At 39.5% G+C, this 16582-nt stretch overlaps 2 protein-coding genes and 1 pseudogene across 3 annotated transcripts in view; 2 read left to right on the top strand and 1 right to left on the bottom strand.

Moving 5' to 3' along the window:
- The window catches only part of LOC118153066 (histone H2A type 2-C-like), a 30238-nt pseudogene extending 21268 nt beyond the window's left edge, over positions 1–8970 (top strand). Inside the window, exon 4 of the transcript XR_013534714.1 lies at positions 8928–8970. The product of XR_013534714.1 is annotated as a histone H2A type 2-C-like (transcript). The remainder of the gene's footprint in view (positions 1–8927) is intronic.
- The window catches only part of CARMIL1 (capping protein regulator and myosin 1 linker 1), a 468543-nt gene that overhangs the window by 425703 nt on the left and 26258 nt on the right, over positions 1–16582 (bottom strand). Inside the window, exon 3 of the mRNA XM_078368170.1 lies at positions 14072–14130. The gene's annotated coding sequence lies outside the window, so the exon portion shown is untranslated. The remainder of the gene's footprint in view (positions 1–14071; positions 14131–16582) is intronic.
- The window catches only part of SLC17A4 (solute carrier family 17 member 4), a 28916-nt gene continuing 13612 nt past the window's right edge, over positions 1279–16582 (top strand). The window contains exons 1-2 of the mRNA XM_002746161.7: positions 1279–1360; positions 8928–9054. Coding sequence (XP_002746207.3) covers positions 8964–9054 — 91 coding nt within the window. The 5' untranslated portion in view covers positions 1279–1360; positions 8928–8963. The remainder of the gene's footprint in view (positions 1361–8927; positions 9055–16582) is intronic.

Here is a 16582-nt window from a genome sequence, read left to right as displayed (position 1 = left end):
ACTTTTACACCAGTAAGTAACATGATCATATGTACATTTCCAACATTCTGCCCACTATGTGTAGATGGATTAAAAGAGAGAGAGTGGAAACAGTGGGGCCAGGTAAATAATCATTTTATTTATTACCCTGGTGATAGATGAATGTGTTAAGAATGGAGGAAATAATAATAATGGAAAGAGATGAAGGTGGAACTGCTAGAACATGCTGTTGAGATGAATGTTGCGGGAAAGTATAGAATGAAGGCTGTGTTTGGCAAGATTAAAAGGGTAATGGTGAAGCCATTAACCAAGATGGGGGATCTTGGGGCTGGAGTAGGTTGGAGGAGATCCGGGAGTTCTGCTTTCGATCATAAGACTGAGATACCTAATGGATATTCAAGGAGAGGTGGAGGAAGCTGCAGCTCAGAGGAGAGGTCAGAATTGGGCATATAAGGAAACGGGACTCGCTGGGATCTCCTTGGGAGTGAGTTTAGATAGGGAGGAAGTTCAAGGACAGAGTCTTGGGCACACCAACATTAGAAACCAGAGAAAAGATAAAGATTCAGCAAAGCATATTGAGAAGGAACAACCAATGAGACATGAGGAAAATCAGGTCTGAATGAATCAAATGAAACAAGGCATCGAGAAGGAATGAGTTATGGAATCTGTCAAGCACCGACAGATGAGGCCTGGGAAGTGGCCGTTGGATTTGCTGGCAGAGAGGCTGGTGATGGCTTTGCTAAGAGCTGTCTTGTTGCTGATGGATTCATGAGAAAACTAGAGGTAGGGAAATAGAATGCAAATATGTATGAGTCTTCTCAAATGTTTTGCCACACAAGGGAGGAGTTAATTTTCACAGAAAATTCAATGGCCTGTTTGCAAAAAGTTACAATCAGAAAATCACAAAAATCACTCAAGTTAACCAAAATGTATTAAATCTCTCCTCTGTGGAAAGTTCAGTTCTATTAAACAGGAACATGGTGGAAAAGGGACTCAAAAGGGACAAAATGTACCCCATCTCCATGAAGATTATAATAACTCTGAGAGACCCCAGAAGGGGACAGTGCTATCAGTAAGGCTTGTGGGGTGTCAGGATCCTTATAAGAAGGGAAATTGATTCTGATTAAGGATGAGGGAAGATATAGGTGACCTCAGTTGACTTGAAGCATGAGGAAGATTTAATGAGCTTGGTTTCCTTATCAATCAAAGAATAAAATGTGAAGTTAAAAATTAAACCACTGACGTAATAGAACCCTCCCAGCTGGTAACATAAGGGCTAAAGGTTTTGGGTAATCATTTATCTCCTGGAATTAGACAACTGCAAAGAGCTGAGAGAAATTTATTTGAAAAGAATGAGGATCCTGCATTCTTCCTCCCTCAGGTTAGTTAACTTTCAAATTTTACCCTTAATATTATGCTTTTGAGATGATGGGAATGGGTCATTTTCCCTTAGAGGGCAGCTTAATTTGCTGTTTTGGGGGCAGAGATTGTGGGAGTGGAGAAGAGAATGCCTGTGTCTTGAAATAATTCTGGTAAGTGAGAAAGGATGTTGCCTTAAGCATCCAGGAACTACAGGGAATAAACTCAAGAGAATAAAATGTACTGAAAGTATAGCTGAACAGAAACAGACAGACACACAGACACAAACAGACGCACGCACGCACGCACACACACACACACAGAGCGTGAGAGAAAGAGAGAGAGAGATAAGCTAAATGATCTATTTGGACTGTTTTTGTGAAATAGATTAATTTTTTTAAACGTTGATCAAATCTACAGTGAGACAATAAGTGCCAATACTGAATTCTCACAGAGGAAGATTTTCATCAGGCCTAAAAATTAATCAAAAACAAACTGTTCTGGTTTGGTTCCAATGAATTTATGGGAAAGCAAAATAAATGACATTTCATATGGCTTTGGGAAATAGTTCATGGTGAAGAGTCTAGGGCAGAGGTCTTCATTTGTGAGCTGTGAGTAAGAGCCATGGGCTGTTTCTCGTAGGGAGGAAAAACATTCAGTGCGGAGACCACATACAATGACACTTGAGGTACTAATAACTCTGCACAGCACCTTAAGGAAAAGTCTCATTCTACAGTAAACTGATGACACCAGAATCCAAAAAGAACAGACACAAGCAGTCTTGGCCAGAAAAAACTGATGAGAAACTGTTATAAGAATGGCTGGCCCAACTTCTTTGCTGTTTTTCCCTCATTTACTGGGTTTCAAAATAAAGAGAAAAGGCCGATGACTTCCAGGTTTTTATTTCTACCAGGGCACTTCTGTTGTTAGCAATAGACCCACAGGCACAAAACCTACCTGGCAATCTTCACTTCTGGGTCTAGCAGGAGTCTCAACCCCATCTGTCCAAAATAAAGTTCTTGCTTTTCCTCTGAAACTCGCCTTCCCTGCTCATTTCCCCAGCTTCTTTGAGGGCAACACCATTCACTTATTTGCTCAAGCCATGAGCCTAGAAGTCTCTGATGATTCTCCCCTTTCCCTCCTCCCCATATCCACCTCATGAGCAAGTCTTAGTGGCTTATCTCCAAAACAGGTCCCGAATGTGGTCTTTTTCTCCACAGCCAGCCTAGCCCATCCACCATCAACACTTGTACAGGTGAAGAAACAGCTTCTTGTTGAGTCTCTTAATTCTCAGTATTGTCCTTTTATAGCCCATGTGCCACACAGTGGCCACAGTAAATCCAGTCTCCTTATCAGGCCTCTGGCCCCTGGCCACCCCGTTGATCTCATCTCCTACCATCCAACCTCCTCGTTCACTCTACACTGCCATGTTGGACTATCTTCTGCTTTGAAAAATGTGACAAACTTGCTGGTTCCTTTGCCTGAAAATGTTCTTGCCCAGCACTGCCTCCTTCTCAGTGTTCCCATTTCAGCTCCAATGTAACCTTTTCACACAACCACACGAGGTCAAGTGGTTAGGCTCGGCAGAGTGCTTGTCCTCCTCTCCTGATGCTAGTGACCTAGTTGCTGTCAATGGTACTCTTTTGTTTTTTTCATACCATGTGGCATTCCTACTTCTTTCTTTTCCTATGTGCCCCTCCTGGGATGTAACTTTTGCGCAGGCGTACCGTCTGTGCCTGCGTCCCTTGCCCCACAACAGCGCTGTCCTCCCTTCAGCCTCAGCTGTCCGTTCCCACCGCTCTCATTAATACCAGCAAGACCATTATCTCCTGTTACTGAAAAAACCGGTGATTGATTTTGGGTTATAATAAGTACAAGGAGAGGACAATTTAATGAGAACTAAGTCCTTCAGTAATGCAAGAGAAGGAGCTATGAAAGCGCAACATTGCATTCATTGATTCAATAAACGTTTACTGAATCAGCGAATGAACTGGTGTCCAGTTAACTCGTAGGCATTGAAATGCTAGAAGAGTATGGGTATAGCCTGTGGGAAAACCTATTACCGTGAAAGCTGTGTCTTTAGATCTTATGACTAATATTTTTTCAGTTCAACTAATTGCCCTGAGGTGTGAACAGCAATGATAAGCAAATTATTTTTCCAGTAGACTATTCAGTCCCCTCATTTTACCAAGTTTATTTTCAGAGTTACCAAAATCATTCCATTTGCCAATGAGTATTTGTTTGGATTTCAGTTTAATTTTTAGTGTGTTTTCGAATTTTAGTGCAGACTAGAGGGCTCCATGATCTAAGATCTGCGGTTTTGAGCAACAGGATTGAGGCATCTTCTCTGTCAGTTGCTCACTTACCAACTTTAGTGGTGACATTATGTAACATTTGCACTTATCTTTAAACACAATAGCACCAAGGGATCAGCTCTGTTTTCTTTTATATTAATAGGAATAGTGCTTCGCAGAGAGGAAGTGGAAAATGATTTCACTTCACTAGCACCTACTGCTTATGCCTTTATATCGTATTCCTTTGCATCTTCTTGGTGCCGTAAGTTCTCTGATGCTTTCAGATAGTAACAGGTTTATTGCTTATTTGTAGCCTCCAAATCATCTCATTTTGTAATTAATAGGTCCAGTCCAATGAAAACCAGAACATTCCAAACTTGATCTAAAAGTAAACTGTCTCCCCTTGCCCCTGCACCACTGCTCCAACTTGGGTCTGGGGAGGGAAGGGGTCATTTGGCTGGCATCTTGTTCCCTTTCTCTGTGAGCTCTTCCTCTCACCTCTCTTGCTAGCTGTGACTTCTGATCTTTCCAGGGTTGGTGGGTAGGGACTTAGAAATAAGAGGCAGGGAGTATCTATCTTAGCTGGAACTCTTGTGACCTGGCATTGGTGGTCTCTGGGTTGGATGGATGTTCAATGCTGAATCCTTTATTGTACCCCACTGGAAATATCCACCAGTCCTCCCATGATTTGTGTTCACAAATCATCCGTGACATGGCAGGGTTCCTTTCTCAGGTGTTCACAAATCATCCATGACATGGGAGGGTTCCTTTCTCAGGTGCTGGGCATCGGGCAGTCCGCCCCTGCTTTTGGGGTCATGTGGCCTCTCCAGGAAGTTCTCATTTTAAGAGATTATAAACTGGATTTTACCTGAATCATCCATATGTGGTTCACAAGGGGCCCACTGGTGTCCACCTGTGCATCTTCACCCATGCTGCTATGGGAGGTATGACAACCTCCAGTGTGGTGTAGATGTTTGCTGTGCTCTGCAGCCTCAGACCAAGAGTCAACACCTCATGCCCTTAGATTCTGAGGCATGCATCACTCAGCTTTACACATACACACTCACATACACATAGGGGACATGTGTCAAGTTCCCTGAATGACCCCTTGCAGGCAGCTCCTATCGTTTGACTTGGTGACAGGACAGTGCCCTCCTCCTTTCTTTCCTGGAGTGAGGGTGATACCTGATGGATAACATCAGCAACTGTCTCTAAGGAAGTTCTCACCTTCTTTATCTCAGCCTATTTATGTCCCTGAACTTTATTTTTAACTACAGTAATAATTCAAATTACGTTACTGTTGTAACACATTTAAACACTGAAGACAAAGTTCAATTCCTTTGCACAGATAGTTTCTATGGCTTCCTGGTTTCATCTAGGAGGGTTTCATATTTCTAGGAAGATATTATCCATCTCCTCTAGGTTTTCTAGTTTATGCACATAAAGATGTTTCTAGTAGTCTTGAACGATCCTTTGCATTTCTGTGGTATCAGTTATAAAATCTCCCGTTTTGTTTCTAACTGAGCTTATTTAGACCTTCTCTTTTTTTCCCTTGGTTAATCTCGCTGATGGTCTGTCAGTTTTATTTATCTTTTCAAATAACCGCTTTTTGTTTAATTTATCTTTTTTGTTTGTTTGTTTTAGTTTCCACTTCGTTCTGCTCTGATCTTGGTTGTTTCTTCTGCTGGGTTTGGACTTGGTTTGTTCTTGTTTTTCTAGTTCCCTGAGGTGTGAACTTAGAATGTCTATTTGTGCTCTTTCAGACTTTTTCATGTAGGCATTTGATAGCATGAACTTTGCTCTGAGCACCGCTTTTGTTGTATTCCAAAGGTTTTAATAGGTTGTGTCACTGTCGTCATTCAGTTCAAAGAATTTTTAAGTTTTCATCTTGATTTCGTTGTTGAGCCGATAATCATTCAGGAGCAGGTTATTTAATTTCTGTGTATTTGCACAGCTTTAAGAGTTCCTTTTGGGATTGATTTCCAGTTTTATTCCTCTGTGCTGAGGTAGTACTTGATATAATTTTGATTGCCTTAAATTTGTTGAGACTTGTTTCATGGCCTGTCATATGGTCTGTCTTGGAGAATGTTCTATGCGCTGATGAATAGAGTGTATATTCTGCAGTTGTTGGGTAGATTGTTCTGTAATTATCTGTTAAGTCCATTTGTTCTAGGGTATAGTTTAAGTCCATCGTTTCTTTGTTGACTTTCTGTCTTGATGACCTGTCTAGTGCTATCAGTGAAGTCCCCCATTATTATTGTGTTGCTGTATATCTCATTCCTTAGGTCTAATAGTAATTGTTTTATAAATTTAAGAGCTCCAGTGTTAGGTGCATATATATTTAGAATTGTGATATTTTCCTGTTGGACTAGTCCTTTTGTCATTATATAATGTCTCTCTTCATCTTTTTCAACTGCTGTTGCTTTTAAGTTTGTTCTGTCTGATATAAGAATAGCTACTCCTGCTTGTTTTTGGTGTCCTTTGCATGGAATGTTCCCACCTCTTTACCTTAAGTTTATGTGAATCCTTATGTGTTAGGTGAATCTCTTGAAGACTATAGATACTTGGTTGTTTACCTGTCTTTTGAATCTTTATATACTTTTATATATGTATCCAATTCTTTGATGACTGTATAGTATTACAAAAAATATCTGCATTTAACTATGCAAATATTAAATAATCATTAGTTAGCTCCTGACTTTTTGCTTTCACAAATATTGCTTTAAGGAGTGTCCTGAAACATACTATTCTGTGTGACTGTGCCCATTAGTCTCTGGTACACACCATGAAGCAGCGATACCAAGTGGATGGGTGCATTTTGCCTCCCTCAAACAATAGCTGATTCCCCCACATTTTTGCCTAAGCTTGGTGATAACAATCTTTTAAAATGTTGATGAAAACCGATAGTTAAGAAATAATAGGATCTTGTTTTTTTTCTATTTCTTTTTTGAGATGGAGTCTTGCTCTGTCACCAGTCTGGAGTGCAATGGAGTGATCTTGACTCACTGCAACCTCTGCCTCCTGGGTTCAAGCAATTATCCTGCCTCAGCCTCCTAAGAAGCTGGGATTACAGGCACGCGCCACCACCCCCAGCTAATTTTTGTATTTTTAGTAGAGACCGGGTTTCACCATGTTGGCCAGGATGGTCTCGATCTCCTGACCTCATGATCCGCCCACCTCAGCCTCCCAAAGTGTTGGGATTACAGGCGTGAGCCACTGTGCCTGGCTGGATTCTTTTAATATCCATGTTCTTGATAGTGAAGTGAAGCACATTTCCCCATGTTTGTTCTTCATCTATATTCATATATTGTTCCAATAGTTTCTACCAATTTACTGAATTTTTTAAAATTAGCTTGAAGAAGTTGTAAAAATGCTACTCCGTATTTGACAGAATGCTGTAATTAATTTCTCTTCTTCTATCAGTGATCTTTTATTATAAATAAGTTTTGCTCTTTTTGTGTCCTGTAGTATCCTTAAATATGTTTAGTAGCTTTCATTTCATTTCTCTAGCTTGAGACTCACTGTGATTCCTGAATCTGAGAAATCTTGTGGTTTCATCTATTGTGAAAAATTCCTATTTGTTATTTCCCAAAGTGTTCCTTTTTCTCAGTTCTCTTAATTTTCTTCTCCTAGAAGTCCTATTCAACATCTACTGGACCTTTGCACTCAGTTTTCCAAGTTCTTAAGTTTGCTGTCATCCCTCAGCTTCTCACTGAGTTTTATTCTGTGTAATTTACACAGCGCTTTACCTTTGATTTCACTAATTCTTTCATTAAGCTACATCTAGTCACTTAGTTTAAAATTTTAATGCCTAAATTGTTTTTTTGTATTTCAGGTAGTCTCTTAAATCTGCCTATTCTTTTTGGTATCTTTTCATGTTTTAGAGTCCGTATTTTATTTCTTCTATTATTTAAAGCATACTTAGATAATGTCTTTGTCAGTTTATTCTATTTTTGGAAGGTCTCAGCAGTTTAATTTTGCCGTGCATTGAGTCTAAAAACTTGATTTGGATGGATCACTTCCTTGAGTGTCTATAATTTTTTATTTTGAGCTCATACTATGTAGAGCTTCAAATGCAGTAATTCTGTGTTGTCTGTTTAGAGCAAATCAGACTGGGCTTGACTCTTTGCCCAGTTTTTAGCTGGGGATGAGTTCTCAGACAATGAAGACAATATGAATTCCAAACCTCAATTCTTCATTACTTAGTGATGAACTTTCACAATTTTCAGGGGAGCCTCTTTATTTTTAAACCACAACTCAGGACCAAGAGGTTTGTTCCTGTCTTACTGTTTAAATGGGAAGAGCCTCTTTAACCAAGTTTTGAACCCATTTGAGGCATCCGACTCTATATCAGGATCTTCCTTACAATTGCCTTACTGGATAGGCCTAAGGCTTCATCCTTCATCCCCACAGGGCCTTAGAGCTCAGGCCCCCACATCACTGAAATTGATGCTTCTGTGCCCCAATCTCATGGTCACTGGAGTTAGTGCAGACATTTAACTCAATGGAGATATCTCTTATTGTCTTTGCAGCTATGTAAAAGGATGTTTGTTATATTTTAGGTAATATATATAGGTGTTTATAATAGTTTTTTGGGCAATTTAATCCACTGGAATCTTCTAAATAAAATTTCAGGCCGGGCGCGGTGGCTCAAGCCTGTAATCCCAGCACTTTGGGAGGCCGAGGCGGGTGGATCACGAGGTCAACAGATCGAGACCATCCTGGTCAACATGGTGAAACCCCGTCTCTACGAAAATTACAAAAAATTAGCTGGGCACGGTGGTGCGTGCCTGTAATCCCAGCTACTCAGGAGGCTGAGGCAGGAGAATTGCCTGAACCCAGGAGGCGGAGGTTGCGGTGAGCCGAGATCACGCCGTTGCACTCCAGCCTGGGTAACAAGAGCGAAACTCTGTCTCAAAAAAAAAAAAATAAAATAAAATAAAAAAATAAAAAAATAATTTCAAATAAAGTTGTCCAGTTTTCATGTTCATTTGATACTAATATCGATTTAGAGACATGGGAACACAGAACTAGAAAGGATCTTACAATTTATCAAGGCAATTCAGGCCACATTCCTCACTTGTGAGATACGGATACTAAGAACCAGGGTAAACTGCGACCTTTCCAAAGCCAGCCAATTAGTGAGTGATAGAGCCAGGATGATAAATTAGTTTTAATAAACCCTAATGTAGAGCTTTTCTTACAGAGCAACATTTGCTCCTAATTCTTAGCGAGAACTGGGGCAGCATCATATAAACTTCTCTCTGTATTTGCTTTTGCATTCTTTCATTTCAGTAAGTAAATGCCAGTCCCTGGGAAGAGAGAACCAAAATGTGTACCGGAGCAGACATCAAGGCTACAGTGGGGGACGTTTCCAATGATGGCAATTTAAACACGGCTCAAGAGGAGTGCTCCAGGAAAGGTAAATCACGCACAGTAATCTGGAGGTCAACAAAACTAGGCTCTATGGCACCTTGACTTCTCTTTTGCTGATAAACATCATTTTTCTTGCTATCACCAATTGCCAAGAATTTTACATAGCTATAAATTGTTATTGATAATTATTTCATTTCTCACAGGAAACTTTGAAGGTATATAAGACAGGCAGTTACCATCACATTATTTAGAGATGAAGGAAGAAAATCAGAGCAGATTCTAAGTAGGAAATAGAGATATGAACCTTGGCTTGTCTGATTCTAAGTCCAAGGCATGTCCCATTAGATCTTTTTGCTCTGTTAAATCCAGACCTGCTCCGACCCCAAAATGGGCTTTTCCTTTCTACTATGTCATAGAAGTCACCTTTCTTCCTTCCTCTTATCTATATTACAACATTATGCTTTTTATCATATGCATTAAGGGGAACTGTAGAACATCTTACTTTACCCTAAATGCTTAATGACTTATAACTATGTTATTCATTAATTCTTTTAAGGATATAGTCATTTCATAAGATAATGCCTTTAAAAAGAAAATCACTAACCACTATGGAATGCTTTGTAAGACTCCACATTTTAGCCAGTTTGTCTGTTAAGAATTATGTATGTCTTCAAGAAAAGAGATTTCTCCTGGTCTCAGCCATCACAGAAGAGATCAGGAAATGTGAATGTCAGTATTCATCCTACAACTAGCTACCGTTTGACCCAGAATGAATACTATTCCAGTAGTCTTGGCCGAAGGTCTCATTTGTTTCTAAGAATTTCAGAGTCTACTAGACTATACCACTGGCCAAATGATTTTATCCTATCATTCTGTCTCTCCCTCAAAATCAGTCATATGAAGAACTTATGTGTAAAATTTTACCAAGGTGCGGTATAGCATACCGGGTAAAAGCACGGGTCAGAAATCAGAATGCGTGAGTTTGCCATCCTGATTCTGCCATTTATAAGTTCATCACTACCATTCACATGATGTCCCTTCCTCAGTCCACCTTTTGGCAGTCATTGGAAAGTTCATTTATAATTTGTCTAATGTGGAACTCCTATGGTCCTTCTGGTTCCTTCTATAGTCTCCTAAAACATCTGGCCCACCGTGCTGCCCACTTCTCTGGTGACCACCCGGAAGCTATAGCTCTATCGGACAACACCTTTGTAAATCACCTTACCCCAGACTGTTGTTTCAAACAGCATCATGCTACTAACATTCATCCTTGTTTGGCAGTCTCAGCCTACCTAATAAGGCAGAACCCCAGCTACTCCTTCAAGCCTTACCTAGCTATTTTGTTGTATATCCAAGTATTTCCCACAAATGCTTAGGAATAAACCTTGCTGATTGCTTCATCAGTTGGTATCCAACAGCACCTTTCCTCTCATCTCCTTTGGCTCATGCTCACTGGGCATGGCTCGATCTTCTGTATCAGACTCCCAGGGCACTGCTGGGGCTTTCTCTGGGTACCAGTCCCCAAAGGCTACTGATGTCTTTGCTGTGCTTCTAAGATACTCAGAGAGCTGAATCCAGGTATTCCATGGGATGTGGAGAAATGCCTCCTCCCGCATTATCTGGTCACCTGGTTACACAAAGGAACTGCTCCAATAACTCAGAAACCTTGAGTGAAAAAAGCTGGGCCTTCAGGTTCTGCCTGAAGATCAGTAGTTTTTCTCTATCAGGCTCAGTTAGGGATTTCTGGGGCTGGGCGGAAGACAGACATAACTTTGACCTTCTGATCCCCTTTTCCCCTAGAGGTCCACTGGCTTCTCTATCAGTCTGGGCTATATCACAAAATCAAAAGCAAATTTGGTATTTCTGAGAAGGAAGAAGATTAATATAGGGGACTAGAAGATTGCACAGACGTTGGAAGGTTAGGGAAGCAAAAGTCAGGTTGGTTAACTTTCAGGAAATCTGGGACATGACACTGCCAATGGTCTGAGCCATGTGCATCACAAAGTGGGTGATTTTCAGGATGCCCCAAAGTCACAGGCAGAAATCCCATGTCTAACATGACTGATCCTTGCTTACCCACCTGCAGCTGCCTCCAGAGCATAGTGGTTTCTCATTGAGTTTAGCCTGCCACATTGTGCCAGAATGCCCTCATTTGTGGAATCTGAATGGAATCTGTTTGCACGGTAGTCTGAGGACTGTAGCTTCCAGATATTTGTCCCTTTGTTACTGTGAAGGCCACAGAAGGGTGGGAAAGGCACTGAGAACAATATCAGGGACAGCATCCTTTCTCCATATCAAAAGCCTGCAGGGAAGATACACTGCCCACCTCCACGGGGAAGAATGCCATCTGAAGGCCAATTTACAATAGCACCTCTTTCTGAAAGCCATGGAAATGAATAAAACAAGTACAACACTTTGACAAAGTACTTCCTTCTAGGTTGAAACCAAGGAATTGTTCCTACCAACGACACACTTCAAACTCCAAGTCTCGCAGACAGATTTAATACAATTTGGAAGAAATTGAGAGAGGAGCCAAGAGCTGATAAAACTCCCATCCTTGAGGCATGGGGCAGTGTTAGAGGAACAGCAAAGAGGATGCTGGGGAGCTTCAGCCTGTGCTCTCCAGCTTGGAGTGGCAGTGTCCAGACCTGGGCTGACCACAGGCACCATGAACCCCTCAAGGGTCTGCAGTGCTGGGATGTGCCAGGTGAAGTGTGCATGGGCCCACATCCTGTGGCTTTCCCCTCGCACTTTGCTGGCCTTTCTGACCTGCAGTTCAGCATCCGAGGGCCAGTGCTACAAAGCAGAGGGAATATGAGTTATTGGAGAAATCAGTTTGGAAATTTGGAATGGTTTATCTCAAATGCTGCAGTGTTATTGCAGAATTAAAATGGTATAGTAGGTAGCTTCCCTTGAATCGGTGGCGGAATTTCCTACCTCCTCTTCCCCACGACCTGCTGCCACCAGCCCACCCCCATACACCACCGCATCCTAGCTGGGCCTCAAACCAGCATAGGTGACCCTGTGCAGGGGTTTAAAAATGTGAGAACAAAGTCACACACAACTGGCCTTTATAGTTCAAGGCTGTAGGGGTGACTGCAAGGGACTTACATAAATACGTTTGCACAAAGGAAAGAATAAGGTAAGACATGTGTTAAATAAAAAGAGAAATCGACAGACACACTTATGAAAGATAATAGTTTGGCCGGGCGCGGTGGCTCAAGCCTGTAATCCCAGCGCTTTGGGAGGCCGAGGCGGGTGGATCACTAGGTCAAGAGATCGAGACCATCCTGGTCAACATCTCTACTAAAAATACAAAAAAAATTAGCTGGGCATGGTGGTGTGTGCCTGTAATCCCAGCTACTCAGGAGGCTGAGGCAGGAGAATTGCTTGAACCCAGGAGGCGGAGGTTGCGGTGAGCCGAGATCACACCATTGCACTCCAGCCTCAGTAACAAGAGCAAAACTCCATCTCAAAAAAAAAAAAGTTCATTATAATAGCTGTCACATGAGTGCATGCCCGACATCAGGCACTGTTCTGAGCAGTCTGTATGTATTAATTCACTGACGTCTCACAGCAATCCTTCAGGGAAGGTACTACTAGCATTATCTCCATTTTATAGGCGCCTGTACTCAGGCCTCAGAGGTACAAAAAGGTAGCAGCTAGATTCAAACCAGCTATTGTTACCCATTACATCACACTGCTGTGCCTATGTTATTATAGGGAAATTGAGGAATATTTTCATCTTCAATTTCTTAAAGTTTTCAATAATGACAATAACAATAATTAAGCATACAGTGTAGGAAGTAAATCAACAGAAGCATATGGAAGAAGTCCCTAATAGAGATGAGAAACAAAACTAAGGAGGAAAAAAAGGTCACTGAGGAATTAAAATGGAATTAGCAGCGGCAAGGAGAAGACAGATTTGAAAAAGAAAAGAAAACAAAGATTAAGTAATAATAAATAAAAACTAGTTAATTAAACATGCAATCCACTGAGCCTACAACTTCAAGGAAATTGTGTAGGAAAATGAAATAGACAACATAAATGTAGAAAATAATGTGGACTCAAATCTCGAAAAAGTTGGATTAAAAAATGTATCTGAGAGCTGGTTCTTTGATTAAAACATATACCACTCATGGTAATAAAACAAACCATCCACTACTCAGATTAATCAGGCAGAGAGATTAAATAAAAGTAATTATCGGAAAATAGGAGACAGAAGCCTTGAAAATGTATAAGATACTAATTACATGAAAAGTACCTAAGTAAATGATTTTTTAGGAATTATAATTTATAATGATAAAAACTTCAATTATATAATCATTGTTTATTAAAATTTAACTTTTAAGTATAATTTGTATTATAATTTTCTAGAAATTATGATTTCTAGGAATTATACATTTTATTTTTATAATTTGTAAATTTTAATGAAGAAGATTATACATGTCAAAAAACATAAATAAAGAAAATTATCAAAAAGTTACTCCTTTTAAAACAAACACAGAAACAAACAAATATATTCTGGTAGTTTCACTAGAAAAAATATACAAGATTTTTAAGGAGCAGAAAATGCCTATTTATCCTGTGCAAAAGAATTCCAAATAATTTATATAGCACCCCACCTTCTGAAGATGGAGCTGAGCTCCTTAATCCTTAAGTGTGACTGCTGCATGTGACTTCCTCCAGAGTATATTTCTACATATTAGTTCATACAAAAAATTAAAAAGAGAAAAAGAAAAAAGAGTAATTTTACAGTGGAGCAGCCTGGGAAACGCTACCTGGAGCCAGGGGACCAAGATCAACTCAACAGTAAGAAGTCTTGTTGGCAGTGTGCGGCCTTAATATGATAAGCATGGCAGTCTGCTTCCGTGGCCTTCCTCTAAAAAACACATAACCTCAGTCTAATCATGAGAAAAATATCAGACAAATTTCAGTTAAGGGACACTCCACAAAATACCCAACTGGCATCCTTCAAAACTGTCAAGGTCTTCAGACATTTTAGAATACAAGGTATTTAGAATACATTTTAAAAACAAGGTAGGTCTGAAAAAGTGTCATACCCAAGAAGATTCCAAGGAGACGTGACAACTAAACGTAATGCGGTTCTCTATATGGGATTCTGGAAGAGAAAAAAGGACATTAGGTAAAAACTAAGAAATGTGAAGAGACTGTGGACTTTAGTTGTTAATAATATATCAATGCAGGCTTATTCCTTGCAACAAATGCACCATAAGATGTTAATTATGGAGGAAATTTTGTGTGAGATATAGAGGAACTCCATAATTTTAGAACAGTATCTAAAACTGTTCTAAAATTAAAAATTTATTAATAAAAAATGGCTATGTACCTAAAACATTTCAGATCATAGATTGACATGGAAGCTTATAACTTCCTTTTTTTTTTGAGACAGAGTCTCACTCTGTCTCCCGGGCTGGAGTGCAGTGGCATAATCTTGGCCTCCCCAGTGGCAGCTACCGGGGAGGCTGATGCAGGAGAATCAGTGGTGGGCAGAAGTTGCAGAGGTGGGGATTACAGGTGCCTGCCACCGCGCTAGACTAATTTTTGTGTTTTTAGTAGAGATGGGGTTTCACCATCTTGGCCAAGCTGGTCTTGAACTCCTGACCTGGTGATATACCTGCCTTAGCTTCCTAAACTGCTGGGATTACAGGTGTGAGTCGCTATTCTGAGCCATAACTTTTTTTGTTAAAAAAAAAACAAAGTTAGAATAGCAAAACATAACACGCACATATATACAAAAACAACATATTAAGATCAATTATATATACTAAATAAAATTCTAGCTAAAACATTAGCAAAATACATCATATTTAAAAATTTTAAATAGCCTATTAAGAATAAGAAGAGATCGTCCCAATAGTACAAAGATAGTAGGCCATTATAATTATGATGAACTTACATAAACTTATTCAATTGTTATCACAGTGCCTTGAGGTAGACTTTACTATGAATCTTATTTTTCAGGCAAAATTTGGAGCCACAGAGAGCTTAGTACCTTGCCCCAGAGCACACGACTATAAGTAGAACACACAAGTTGGAACTGGAATGCAGGTGTCTGATTCCAGGATTAAAACTTATGTATTCCCATAAAAATATTTATGAATTTTATAAAACTTACGTATTCCCATAAAAATATTTATGAATTTTATAAAACTTACGTATTCCCATAAAAATATTTATGAATTTTATAAAACTTACGTATTCCCATAAAAATATTTATGAATTTTATAAAACTTATGTATTCCCATAAAAATATTTATAAATTTTATAAAACTTACGTATTCCCATAAAAATATTTATAAATTTTATAAAACTTACGTATTCCCATAAAAATATTTATAAATTTTATAAAACTTACGTATTCCCATAAAAATATTTATAAATTTTATAAAACTTACGTATTCCCATAGAAAATATTTAAAAGTAGGAACAGAGTAGTTTAATATAATTAAGGTACATGTCACACCAACAACTAGAGGCATACCTAATGATATAATGTTTTGAAGCATTCTCAGTAAATACACATATAGCTGAGGTGTCCATTCTTACCATTTCTATTTAGTCCATTTTTTGAAAATGCCAGTGAATTAAATTACCCAGGAAAATGAAATACGTGTTGCAAATAGTAAACATAATCAACTATATTTTTCTATCATTTGCATATGATTTGTCTTTATTCCTTTAGTGAATCAAAACCCAATGGGGGAAAAACTGATGAAAATGATAGGGGAAAAAATTCAGTTACACAACAATAAAAAGTACTTTACAAAATTTGTGAAGGCCTTAACTGACGTTAACTATAAAATTCCACCTTGGACAGAGTAAAAGACGAATACTCACACATGGGTAGGCTAGAAGACAATACAATAAATGTGGCAATCATTCTTAATTTAATCTGTCATATCAATACGACTGATCAAAATTCCACTGTAGATTTTTGTGGATGGTGCCTTGGCCGGCTTGGGGTGGGAAATGACATGCTCTCAAAGTTGAACCAAAGGTGAGATCTGTCACTTTCTGGAACTTAGCAAGAGCACTACTATACAAAAGGAAACCATGCTGTCCATTCCAAGAGTGTTTGCTCCCTTTCAGGAGCCAGAAAAATGACATCTTCATATCTTGTGATCATACATTACCTCTGGGACTTTTCTACAGGGAGAGTGGATGAACTCTTCCTGCTGTTTCAAACTAATGTATTTGGACTGGACCACAGGGATGTCCCCAGAGCTCCAATGGAACACTACCAAATTTTGTGTAAGCATAGAATAGCAGTTTACTTCCATGAAGTAGTAAATCGAAGTATTAAGATGAAGTTTAAATGCTTCTGTAGCTGACCATCACCGATCGTTCAGGTTTCATCTCTCTCCAGTCTCAGACAAACTAATCTTCTATGGTTCCTGGTTATAAATGGCACTTCCAGCTTTCCCAGCTGCCCAAGCGGGGAAGTCGTTTCCAGCAATTTCCTCTCTCTCACTGCCCATATCCAATCAGTCACTGCTCCCAGCCAATTTTTTTTCTAAATCAATTTCCTCCCATTCCAATTCTAATCTTCT

The sequence above is a fragment of the Callithrix jacchus genome, chromosome 4 (assembly GCF_049354715.1).
Source record: "Callithrix jacchus isolate 240 chromosome 4, calJac240_pri, whole genome shotgun sequence".
Classification (NCBI taxonomy): domain Eukaryota; kingdom Metazoa; phylum Chordata; class Mammalia; order Primates; family Cebidae; genus Callithrix; species Callithrix jacchus.
Note: the sequence above shows the minus strand (reverse complement) of the source record. Positions and strands in the feature narration are given on the sequence as shown.